Source organism: Globicephala melas, chromosome 5, assembly GCF_963455315.2.
Source record: "Globicephala melas chromosome 5, mGloMel1.2, whole genome shotgun sequence".
Taxonomy (NCBI): Eukaryota; Metazoa; Chordata; class Mammalia; order Artiodactyla; family Delphinidae; genus Globicephala; species Globicephala melas.
The window spans coordinates 99,181,850-99,195,598 of NC_083318.1; the positions used below are offsets into that span (position 1 = coordinate 99,181,850).

The 13,749-nt window shown below is 37.6% G+C and overlaps 1 protein-coding gene across 7 annotated transcripts in view; it reads right to left on the bottom strand.

Annotated features, from left to right (window-relative positions):
• TMEM150C (transmembrane protein 150C) overlaps positions 1-13,749 on the bottom strand; it is a 76,120-nt gene that overhangs the window by 25,863 nt on the left and 36,508 nt on the right. Inside the window, exon 1 of one of the 7 annotated variants that reach the window (XM_060299557.2) lies at positions 11,564-11,757. The exons of 4 other annotated variants lie outside the window; for them this stretch is intronic. In XM_060299557.2, the coding sequence (XP_060155540.1) occupies positions 11,564-11,664 (101 nt within the window). In that variant the 5' untranslated portion in view covers positions 11,665-11,757. Of the gene's footprint in view, positions 1-11,563; positions 11,758-13,749 lie in introns of those variants that run through there. 2 more of the 7 variants (XM_060299556.2, XM_060299558.2) reach the window with 2 other exon arrangements.

The following is a 13,749-nucleotide window of genomic DNA, read 5'->3' on the forward strand; positions in this document are numbered from 1 at the left end:
GAAAATACATTTAAGGCTCTGATAACAGTGCCTAACATTTGATGGCTTTTCAATAAGTCTTAACTATATGCCACTGCAAGTGATCTTCGGGGTCTTCAGTTATCTTTCTTAAAATTTTGTAATTTATCAGGAAATAAGCTCTCTACCAAAGCAATTTTTCATTCTGCTCCCAGGGCCAGCTGGCATGGAGCAGGAAAGATTAACGAGTCACCCGCTAATGACCAGGATTGTTGCAGTGTCTATGGACCAAGAGCACCCTTGATTTTTTTTTAACCTTCTGGGAATCTCGAGTTATTTTCCACATGTATCATAGACAAATGCGGAGAGCGTGAGTTATTTTGTAATTCATTTACAATTATAGATGGTAAAGACAAGGACTATTTGTTTTGTTTTGTTTCAGCCCTAAAATGTTTACAGGGTCTCAGATGTAAGTCAGCATAGAGATCTTCAATACAGCAAACTCAATATGCTGATGGTTAAAATTTTGCTTTCAAAATCCTAAGTTTGGGAAAGCATGATAGCTTGAGTGACTTGGTGTCATATAAAAATATATGACTTCCTTTAATCATACAGATATAAACAATACTATTCAAGCTATGAGGTCAATTTTGAGCCAAAATAATTTCCTCAAGCACTGGAAAGAAACAATATATTAATTAATAATGGAATTCTTTAAAATATTACCATCTCCAAAGGAATATGATAGTTTCTATGTGGAATGAATGGTGACTGGTTTTTCTTCAGTGGGCTCTTGATTTCTAAAATCAATCGCTTTCATTCAGTCGACAAATGACTTATAGGGATCCATTCACGCTAGTGGCCCAAATGATTCTTTTTCTCAGAAATAGATGGAACATACTGTCCTCACACCATTCACGGAATAATCCCAGAAGGAAGTCCCTTCTTCCAGTATTTCAATTCAATATTAACCTCTTAGAATTTCTATGCCAAGATCCTCCTCAGAGTCCATTTATACCTTCAATAATAAAAATATTTCCCACATATGGCAAATATAATTGCCAACTCAAAAATCATTTCTCCTCTTTTTCTTAGCTAACAGAATCTAGTTTTACCCAGCATAGCAATGTGTTCGGCCCAAGAGTATAAGTCATGGCCAGTATAAGTCAATTATAGCTATCTCATTTTCCTTAGACAAATATCTTTCCAGACTCCCTTGCACCTGGCCAATGAGATGAAACGGAAAGCCTCTTTTCTGCCCACTCTTCTCCTTTCCCCCTTGGGATGCTGTTGTGAAAGTATGATACCTAGTGCTATGGCAGCCATCATGTAACCATGAGACAACAAACACAAGGACCCAAAGCCAAAATACTAAGGATGGCAGAGTAGCAGATGGAAAGAACTGACTCCTTGATAATATCATTCATTAGACACTGTACTAAATTCCCGATATCACCAGCTCCCAAACTTCTTGTAATGTAAACCAATTAAGTCTTCATTGCTTTATTACTGTAGGTTGGTATAGCATCAAAATCTGCTCTCCCTTCTTCCATTATAACTGGGCAAGTGGCTGCTCAACTACACTATAATTAGCAGCCTCCCTTTCAAGTGAGTGTGGCCCTGTGTGTAAGTTCTGTCCAATGGAATGTAAGTGAAGGCTCTTACAATAAAAATATTGTATTATATAGGAAAAGGTATCTATTTTCTAGAGATGCACACTGAAGTATTTGGGGATTAATTGTCGTAGTGTTTAAAATTCACTTTTAAAAACTTCATCCATGGGGCGATGAAAGAATTTTAGAAATAGAGTGGTGATGGTTATAAAACATTGCCAATCTAATCAGTGCCTCTGAATTATATACTTAAAAATGGTTAAAATGGTACATTTTACGTTATATATATTTTACCATAACAGAAAAATAATTTTAGAAACCTACATCATCAAAAAACAGATGTACCACATGACACTGATTAGGATGTCTATTATCAAAATCAAAACCAAAACCAAAAAAACCCCAGAAGATAACAAATGTTGGTGAGGATGGAGAGAAACTGGAACCTTTGTGTAGTATTGGCAGGAATGTAAAATAGGGCAGCTGCTATGGAAAACAGTGTGGTAGTTCCTCAAAAAATTAAACATAGAATTACCATATGGGCCAGTAACACATTTCTGGATACACACCCATAAGGACTGAAAGCAGAGACTCAGAGATATTTGCATACCCATGTTCACAGCAGCATTTTTCAAGGTAGCTAAAAGGTGGAAGCAATGAGTGTCCATCAATGGATGGCTAAACAAAATGTGGTGTAAACATACAATGGAGTATTATTCAGCCTAAAGAGGAAGGAAATTCTGACATACTATACAACATGGACATTTTGAGGACATAATGCTAGGTGAAATAAGCCAGTCACAGAAGGACAAACACTGTGTGATTCCACTTATATGAGGTACCTAGAGTAATCAACTTTATTGAGTTGGAAAGTAGAATGGTGGTTGTTAGGGGCTGGGGGAAAAAGGGGATAGGGAGTTAGTGTTTAATGGCTACAGAGTTTGCAAGATGAGAAGAGTTCTGGAGATGGATGAAGGTGATGGTTGCAAAACAATGTGAATGTACTTAATGCCACTAAATTATACACTTAAAATGGTAACTTTTATATGATATTTTACCACAATTTTAAAAAAAAGAACAGACACAAGAAAAATGTCACAGAAGATCTAAACAGACATTTCTCCAAAGAAGACATACAGGCCAAAAGACACATGAAAACATACTTAAAAATCTAGAAGAACTAAAGAACAAACAAACAGAGATGAACAACATAATAACTGAAATGAAAAATCACTAGAAGGGATCAATAACAGAATAACTGAAGCAGAAGAATGAATAAGTGAGCTCAAAGACAAAATGGTGGAAATAACTGCCAAGGAACAGGATAAAGAAAAAAGAATGAAAAGAATTGAAGAAAATCTCAGAGACCTCTGGATAACACTAAACACACCAACATTCAAACTATAGGTGTCCCAGAAGAAGAAGAGGGAAAGAAAGGGTCTGAGAAAACATTTGAAGAGATTACAGTTGAAAACTTTCCTAACATGGGAAAGGAAATAGTCACCCAAGTCCAGGAAGCACAGAGAGTCCCATACAGGATAAACCCTAGGAAAAAAACACCAAGACACATATTAATCAAACTAATAAAAATTAAATTCAAAGAAAAAATATTAAAAGCAGCAAGGGAAAAACCAAAAAGAACATACAAAGGAATCCCCATAAGGTTATCAGCTGATTTTTCAGCAGAAACTCTGCAGGCCAGAAGGGAGTGGCAGGATATACTTAAAGTGATGAAAGAGAAAAATCTACAGCCAAGATTACTCTACCCAGCAAGGATCTCATTCAGATCTGATGGAGAAGTCAAAAGCTTTTCAGACAAACAAAAGCTAAGAGAAATTCAGCACCACCAAACCAGCTTTACAAGAAAGCTAAAGAAGTTCTCTAGGTGGGAAACAAAAGAGAAGAAAAAGACCCACAAAAACAAACACAAAATAATTAAGAAAATGGTAATAGGAACACATATACGATAATAACCTTGAATGTAAATGGATTAAATGCCCCAACCAAAAGACACAGACTGGCTGAATGGATACAAAAACAAGACCTATATATATGCTACCTACAAGAGACCCACTTCAGACCTAGGGACACGTACAGACTGAAAGTGAAGGGATGGAAAAAGATATTCCATGGAAATGGAAATCAAAAGAAAGCTGGAGTAGCAAGACTTGTATCAGATAAAACAGACTTTAAAATAAAGACTGTTACAAGAGACAAAGAAGGACACTACATAATGATCAAAGGATCAATCCAAGAAGAAGATATAACAATTATAAATGTTTATGCATCCAACATAGGAGCACCTTAATACATAAGGCAAATGCTAACAACCATGAAAGGAGAAATCGACAGTAACACAATAATAGTAGGGGATTTTAACACCCCACTTACACCAATGGACAGATCATCCAAACAGAAAATAAATAAGGAAACACAAGCTTTAAATGACACAACAGACCAGATAGATCTAATTGATATTTATAGAACATTCCACCCAAAAGTGGCAGAATACACTTTCTTCTCAAGTGCACATGGAACATTCTCCAGGATAGATCACATCTTGGGTCACAAATCAAGCCTCAGAAAAATTAAGAAAATTGAAATTGTATCAAGCATCTTTTCTGACCACAATGCTATGAGACTAGAAATCAATTACAGGAAAAAAATACTGTAAAAAACACAAATACATGGAGGCTAAACAGTGCGTTACTAAATAACCAAGAGATCACTGAAGAAATCAAAGAAGGAATTAAAAAATACATAGAAACAAATGACAATGAAAACATGACGACCCAAAACCTATGGGATGCAGCAAAAGCAGTTCTAAGAAGGAAGTATATAGCAATACAATCTCACCTCAAGAAACAAGAAAAATCTCAAATAAACAATCTAACACTACACTTAAAACAACTAGAGAAAGAAGAACAAAGAAAACCCAAAGTAGAAGGAAAGAAATCATAAAGATCAGAGCAGAAGTAAATGAAATAGAAATGAAGAAAACAGTAGCAAAGATCAATAAAACTAAAAGCTGGTTCTTCGAGAGGATAAACAAAATTGATAAACCTTTAGCCAGACTCATCAAGAAAAAAAGGGAGAGGACGCAAATCAATAAAATTAGAAATGAAAAAGGAGAAATAACAACTGACACAGCAGAAATACAAAGGATTGTAAGAGACTACTACAAATAACTATATGCCAATAAAATGGGCAACCATGAAGAAATGGATAAATTCTTGGAAAGGTACAATTTTCTAAGACTGAACCAGGAAGAATTAGAAAATATAAACAGACTTATCACAAGTAATGAAATTGAAACCATGATTAAAAAGCTCCCAACAAAGAAAAGCCCAGGACAAGATGGCTTCACAGGCAAACTCTATCAAACATTTAGAGAAGAGCTAACACCCATCCTTCTCAAACTCTTCTAAAAAACTGCAGAGGGAGAAACACTCCCAAATTCATTCTGTGAAGCCACCATCACCCTGATACCAAAACGAGAAAAAGATATCACAAAATAGAAAATCATAGACCAATATCACTGATGAACATAGATGCAAAAATCCTGAACAAAATACTAGCAAACAGAACCCAACAGCACATTAAAAGGATTGTACACCATGATCAAGTGGGATTTATCCTAGGGATGCAAGGATTCTTCAATATATGCAAATCAACCAATGTGATACACCACATTAACAAATTAAGTAATAAAAACCATATGATCATCTCAACAGATGCAGAAAAAGCTTTTGACAAAATGCAACACCCATTTATGATAAAAACTCTCCAGAAAATGGGCATAGAGGGAACCTATGTCAATATAATAAAGGCCATATATGACAAACTCACAGCACGCATCATACACAATGGTGAAAAACTGAAAGCATTTCCACTAAGATCAGGAACAAGACAAGGATGTCCATCCTCACCACTCTTATTCAACATAGTTTTGGAAGTCCTAGCCACAGCAATCAGAGAAGAAAAAGAAATAAAAGGAATACAAATTGGAAAAGAAGTAAAACTGTCACTGTTTGCCGATGATATGATACTATACATAGTATAGAAAATACTAAAGATGTCACCAGAAAACTACTAGAACTAATCAATGAATTTGGTAAGGTTTCAGGATACAAAATTAATGCACAGAAATCTCTGGCATTCCTATACACCAACAACAAAAAATCAGAAAGAGAAATTAAGGAAACACTCCCATTTACCACTGCAACAAAAAGAATAAAATACCTTGGAATAAACCTGCTTAAGGAGGCAAAAGACTTGTACTCAGAAAACTATAAAACACTGATGAAAGAAATCAAAGATGACACATACAGATGGAGAAATATACCATGTTCTTGGATTGGAAGAATCAATATTGTGAAAATGACTATACTACCCAAAGCAATCTACAGATTCAGTGCAATCCCTATCAAACTACCAATGGCATTCTTCACAGAATTAGAACAAAAATTTTTACAATTCGTATGGAAACACAAAAGACCCCGAATAGTAAAAGCAATCTTGAGAAAGAAAAATGGAGTTGGAGAAATCAGGCTCCCCAACTCCAAACTATACCACAAAGCTACAGTAATCAAGACAGTATGGTACTGGCACAAAAACAGAAATATAGTCAATGGTATAAGATAGAATGCCCAGAGATAAACCCACACACATATGGGAACCTAATTTATAACAAAGGAGGCAAGAACATACAATGGAGAAAAGACAGCCTCTTCAATAAGTGGTGCTGGAAAAACTGGACAGCTACATGTAAAGGAATGAAATTAGAACACTACCTAACACTATACACAAAAATAAACTCCAAATGGAGTAAAGACTTAAATGTAAGACAAGACACTATAAAACTCTTAGAGGAAAACATAGGAAAAACCACTCTTTGACATAAACCACAGCAAGATCTTTTTTGACCCACCTCCTAGAGTAATGGAAATAAAAACAAAAATAAACAAATGGGACTTAATTAAACGTAAAAGCTTTTGCACAGCAAAGGAAACCATAAATAAGACAAAAAGACAACCCTCAGAATAGGAGAAAATATTTGCAAATGAAACAACAGACAAAGGATTAATCTCCAAAATATACAAACAGCTCATGGAGCTCAATATCAAAAAAACAAACAATCCAGTTAAAAAATGGGCAGATGACCTAAATAGACATTTCTCCAAGGAAGACATACAGATGGCCAAGAGGCACATGAAAAGATGCTCAACATCACTGATCATTAGAGAAATGCAAATCAAAACTACAATAAGGTATCACCTCACGCCAGTCAGAATGGCCATTATCAAAGTGTCTAGAAGCAATAAATGCTGGAAAGGGTGTGTTGAAAAAGGAAACCTCCTGCATTGTTGGTGGGAATGTAAATTGATACAACCACTATGGAAAACAGTATGGAGGTTCCTTAAAAAACTAAAATTAGAACTACCATATGACCCAGCAATCCCACTACTGGGCACATACCCTGAGAAAACCATAATTGAAAAAGAGACATGTACCACAATGTTCATTGCAGCACTATTTACAATAGCCAGGACACAGAAGCAACCTAAATGTCCATCAACAGATGAATGGATAAAAAAGATGTGGCACATATATACAATGCAATATTACTCAGCCATAAAAAGAAATGAAATTGAGTTATTTGTAGTGAGGTGGATCGACCTAGAGACTGTGATACAGAATGAAGTAAGTCAGAAAGAGAAAAACAAATACCGTATGCTAATACATAAATATGGAACCTAAAAAAAAAAACAACGGTTCTGAAGAACGTAGGGTCAGGACAGGAATAAAGACGCAGACGTAGAGAATGGACTTGAGGACATGGGGAGGGGGAAGGGTAAGTTGGGACGAAGTGAGAGAGTGGCATGGACATATATACACCACCAAATGTAAAACAGATAGCTAGTGGGAAGCAGCCGCATAGCACAGGGAGATCAGCTCGGTGCTTTGTGTCCATCTAGAGGGGTAGGATAGGGAGGGTGGGAGGGAGACGCAAGAGGGAGGGGATATGGGGATATATGTATACATATAGCTGACTCACTTTGTTATAAAGCAGAAACAAACACACCATTGTAAAGTAATTATACTCCAATAAAGCTGTTATAAAATATAAAAACAAATACCATATGCTAATGCATATATATGGAATCTTAAAAAAAAAGGTACTGATGAACTAGTTGCAGGGCAGGAATAAATCTGCCCTGAATGGACTTGAGGACATGGGGTGGGAGGGGGAAGCTGGGGCGAAGTGAGAGTAACATCGACACGTATACACTACCGAATATAAAATAGTTGGCTGGTGGGAAGCAGCAGCATAGCACAGTGAGATCGGCTCAGTGCTTTGCAGTGCCCTAGAGGGGTGGGGTAGGAAGGATGTGACGGAGGCTCAAGAGGAAGAGGATATGGGGACTCACGTGTGCATATGGCTGATTCGCTTTGTTGTGCAACAGAAACTAACACAGTATTGTGAAGCAATTATACTCTAATAAAGATCTATTAAAAATAAAATAAATTTTTAAAAAGCACACACAAAAAAAGATACTTAACATTGCTAATTATTAGAGAAATTGAAATCAAAACTACAGTGAGGTATCACCTCACTCTGGTCAAAATGGCCATCATTAATAAGTCTACAAATAATAACTGCTGGAGAGGGTATGGAGAAAAGTGAACGCTCTTACACTGTTGGTGGGAGTGTAAACTGGTGCAGCCACTATGGAAAACAGTATGGAGGTTCCTTAAAAAAGTAAAAATAGAGTTACCACATGATCTTGCAATCCCACTCCTGGGCATATATTCAGAGAAAACCATAATTCAAGAAGATACATGCACCCCAATGTTCACTGCAGTAATATTTACAATAGTCAAGACATGAAGCAACCTAAATGTCCATCAACAGAGGAATGGATAAAGAAGATGTGGTATATATATATATATATATATATATATATATATATATATATATATAATGAAATATTACTCAGCCATAAAAAAGAATGAAATAATGCCATTGCAGCAACATGGAGGGACCTAGAGATTATCATACTAAGTGAAGTATGCCAGACAGAGACAAAATCATATGACTGTTAGCTGTCAACCTAAGTGTCCATCAACAGATGAATGGATAAAGAAGATGTGGTATATATATATACAATGGAAAATTAATTCATCCATAAAAAAGAATGAAACAGTGCCATTTGCAGCAACATGAATGAACCTAGAGATTATTATACTAAGTGAAGTATAAGACAGAGAAAGACAAATACCATATGATATCACTTATATGTGGAATCTAAATAAATGATACAAATGAACTTATTTACAAAACAGAGACTCACAGACATAGAAAACAAACTTATGGTTACCAAAGGGGAAGGGGGGGAGGCAAAAATTAGGTGTTTGGGATTAACATGTACACACTACTGTATATAAAATAAATAACCTATTGTATAGCTCAGGGAACTATATTCAATATCTTATAATAACCTATAGTGGAAAAGAATCTGTATATATATCTGAGTCACTTTGCTGTACACCTGAAACTAACACAACATTATAAATCAACTATATTTCGATAAAAATTTAAAAAGATTGTTAGCTAGCTGTCTATGAAAATCCACTTTCCCCTTCTTCCACTGTGTTAAAAGAATAGCTAGGCATCATTTGGCTGCCCAGCCTCCTCTGCATGTGAAGTAGCACTGGGACTGAATTCCTGCCAATGGAATGTGCGTAGAAGAGATGGGTGCCACTTCCCGTCCCGGCACACACGTCTCTCAAACACTCATTTCCTACGGGCTGAGACAGTGGTGACCAGAAGAAAGAAGTTACGTTGAGCACGGCCTGTCATGAATCTCTCCTCTCCCGCTGATATGGGACACCCGCCCAGGACTGATACTTGAGAAAACAAACTTCATTTTTAAGCCACACTGTTGTTGGGTTTCTTTTTACAGCAGCTGAACCTTTTACCACAGCGAATACATTCAGATACTCTGTTCACCGCAGCCCAAATATCTTATCTGATACCTGCCATCATTTCCCATAAAAATGATGAAGCCACTCTGTCCACGAGCTATTGGAGAAGTACATGGATTCTTAGGTGACAACAATTTAAGAGAATCCTGCCCTGATGATCAGATGATACCCAAGCATTCCAAGTGACTAGGTGTTTTCTCTAAGTACATGAAATAATTAAGGCCAGGGGACATCTTCCTCACTTAGCAGTGACCAATATTTTACACATAATTTTCAAAAAGCCTTTACAAATACACAAACATATGTTTTTCCTAAAGAGCTAGTTGTATTTTATAGATCTGGAATCAAATGAATCCTCAGGGCATCCTGGGAGGTATAAAAAAGTTGAGTAATATTAATTTTATTTTATAGATGACAATGACGTCATTGCTTTTAACATTCTCGATTCACCAGTTCTAAAGAATCTTGTCTAGACTCTTTGCCACATGCAATTATTTCATGTGCCTTCCTATCCCTAAGGCAAAAAACAAACACAAAAAAGACTATAAAGCCATCTGACCACAGGCTAACTGGAAATGAAATCCTTGTGCCCGGGAGTCCCTGATCCAGAGCTTTGAAACAGCATCACAACAACCCCTTCTGACCCACAGTCACAGCTCCAAGTGCCAAAACAAACGACGACTCCTCATGATGCTGGCGCTCTCTTGCTGGGCTCTGACACCAACTCCACAGGCCTGAAACAAACAAGAGCAAAAAAGAAATCCCCAAAGGATAGGTAAGTTCGGTAAGTTCAAGACATGGGGATCTGAGAAGGAAATTCAGGTAGAATCTTATGTGGCTGAAAAATGCTAGGCTACTACTGCACATGACCATCAAGCCCCAAGCACTGAACTTGTATCTCCTCATCCAACAAACTGGCAGCTGCTCAGTGGATGTGATATATCAAAAGTGAGAGTCAAAATGATAATTCTTCCACTCTCCATTACAGTGGGAACACAGAATAGAGCTGGATCCCTAAGCATGTGTCCTGGATCCAGAGTCTGCCACAGAGTTGCTGGGTGATGCTGTGCAAATCGCTTAACCTCTCTAAGCCTCAATTTTCTCATCTATAGAATGGAATCATAATAATACCTACTTCCTAGGGCTGCCATGAGGATTAAGGAAGTTAAAACATGTAAGGCTCTTTGATAAGTATATGGCAAGAGCTCAATAATTGGAAGCCTATTATTATAAATTGCTGTCTTAATATCACTAGTGCCCACCCATTTGTGGTCCAGAAAAAGAAAGTAGAAATGTGCAAATTTATTCTAGCTTAACAGTGACTGCTCAGGAATTCAGTGAGGAACCTGAAAGAGAAAGTAAGGTAAGCTTTTAATGTTCTCTTGGTGAAGCAGGGTATGGTACAAAAATCCTTCAAACTGTCTCCTAGAAATTACGCTGATGACGTCTTTGGAAGGACCAAAAAACCACATGAAATATATGAGACCAGAGGTTGCTTTGTGGAGCTCAGATGTGCAGTGAAGAAGGTTGTACATCATCCTGCATCTCTCTCAAGGCCAGAGTAACTAATCAGCAACTCAGAACCTGAACTCCCCCGAACACTCAGAACCACTACATCACCAGAATAAAAATCAGTGAAACCAGGGATTTATAAAATGTAGTTTACTGCCTGATGCCTAGTCTTCCACACCCAGCTGGCGTTCCACACACCTTGTGAAAGGTGACCTAATGCAGTTTCTCATTTCATACAGTTCCCTTGCACAAAAAACAACCTGGAATAGACCTCATAAATCATCAACCTCTTCTGTCTTCCTCAAATCCTCATTCCCACAGATGATGTCACTGCATGTTAATTTTAAGCACTTAGAAGGCTACAGGGTATACATAAGGGTGTGCCTGCAGAATTAAGAGCAAAATTAGCAAAATCACCAACAAAAGTGGCTCCATAGTGAACCAATGAAATTAAGCACTTTGAGCAGTAACACATCTGAACAACGACTTACAAGCATCCTGCTAAGAGACTGGCATGCTTCCCAACTCTCAGAAAGTAGTGACTGGCGTGAAACTGGAACTCTGAACCACTCAGTGTGCTGGGCCCAGCCATTGTGCCCCTTGGTGGTTCTCCAAAGGCTCGAGTGTCCTTCACCAGACCCCGGATGCTTTGGCCTTGGTCCTGGGTTACTTCTTTAGGTCAATCAATGCTCTCCCAATTGCCCCTTTCACAGCTCAGATGCCAGCTCCCTTCTGCGGCCCATCTCTGCTTCCCTGTGAAGATGGATCATATGTGATCATACATGATACCCAGTTCCTGAGAGTGGAAGGGAGGGGCAGGGTGGAGGCAGAGGAATCATCCCCTAGGACACACATGCCGTCTCTCCCAAGTGTCTCTTTTTTGTTTCATTAAAATCAAACACAAATGGAGACCAGACTTGAAAACTCCCTGAGCAAAATCAGTTTAGTTATACAAGCAAAACTTAATTCGGCTTATTTTGCAAGACAAGCAAGGCCAATCTGGGTCACTTCTTGCTTCTGCCTCTGGGAAAGTCAAAAGTGAAACTTAATCGTTCCCCCAAATTGATAATGAGGCATCGCTAACCAATTCCCTTTCATTTAAGAAAATTCTAATATTGTAACCAATCACTGTGAAGAATAAACAATCAATAGGCTGCTTTAGAGCAATACAGCAATACACCTCTGAGCCTCATTCCATGTTTTGGTTTGAATGCTCCTGTCTTGCAAACTGTCTTTTTTGGTGTGTGCACAATAAACTTAAACTAGTATGATGACTTCAGTGATTCATTGGTTTTACTTTTGCTTTTTTCCGAACTTTTGACAGTTCATAGCATCAGAAGTGGGATCCAAAGAAGACTCCCCCAATGACTCCAAGGCTGGTGAGCAATCAGGAGTCAGGACCCACACACAGCCCACTGCGCTCACTGCTTTCTCGCGGACCCTGGAGTTTGGGGGTTAAGTCTCTCTTGGGTCTGAGCTTTCCTCTCTTTGCATTCTGAGTTCTCCAACCTTATTGTGCACACTTGCTCTCTGTTTCTGTTTGTTGAAGCTTCTTGCTAAGTCACGCTTCTGTCTGTGAGGGGAGAAACCCGTGATTCCCTGGGGTTTAGGCAGCCGTTGGATTACTGGGCTCCCCATAGATTGTTTCGGGGAATCTAAAGGCAGAGAGGGGGTCTACCTGATCTAAAGTTCCTCTTTCTCCCTTAAAAGACTCCTGCTTCTTATATGTATACCCACTAGGGACCAGGATCTTGTGCCTTTCTGGAAAAATGGGTGAACTTTTGAATAATTTGTAATTGCAGTGGCCATTTTGGGGAAATTTTAACTGAGGTAAGTCCACCTAAAGGGAGACCCTGGAAAAGAGAGGATCCCAAACCTCTCAGAGATAATGGAATGCATTCTTTGACTGGCATGCAGAAGCTTCTAAAAGACAAAATGACTCCAAAAATATTTTCTCTAAAAGAATCCTTACAGAATGCAAAAAAAAATCTTTTGTAAATAACTTTGTCTAACTGAGCAGGTTATCTTAACTGAGTCCACCGGCCCAAAACACAATTTGGATCCAGTTATTTTTTTGTCTTGTACCTAAGACATGGCTAAAATTTTTATTTATTTATTTTTGGCCGCGCTGTGTGGCTTGCGGAATCTTAGTTCCCCAACCAGGGATTGCACCTGGGCCCTCAGCAGTGAAAACTTGGAGTCCTAAACACTGGACTGCCAGGGAATTCCCAACGTGGCTAAAATTTTTAAATGAAGGCCACAAGATCTCTCTTTGTGTCTGTCTATATGTTTACGTGTATGTATGTATGTATATTATGTACATGTGATATTTTTAAGAGTTCTATTTAATTGACTTAAAGAAAAATAAATGCTCATATAAATTGATTCCTAAAACTCTCAGAAATGTAAAATCTAATCCAAATGTTTTTCAAGTTCACATGATCTGGGATAATCTTTGATAAATAAAAACTAATTTAACTCCTAGAGGTAAACATTGGCAGAAGACTCTTTGATATAAATCGCAGCAATATGTTTTTGGATCCATCTCTTAAAGGAAATAAAAGAAAAAATAAATAAATGGAACTTAATAAAACTTAAAAGCTTTTGCATAGCAAAGGAAGCACTGACGAAACGAAGAAAGCAATCTACTGAATGGGAAAAAATATTCGCAAATGAT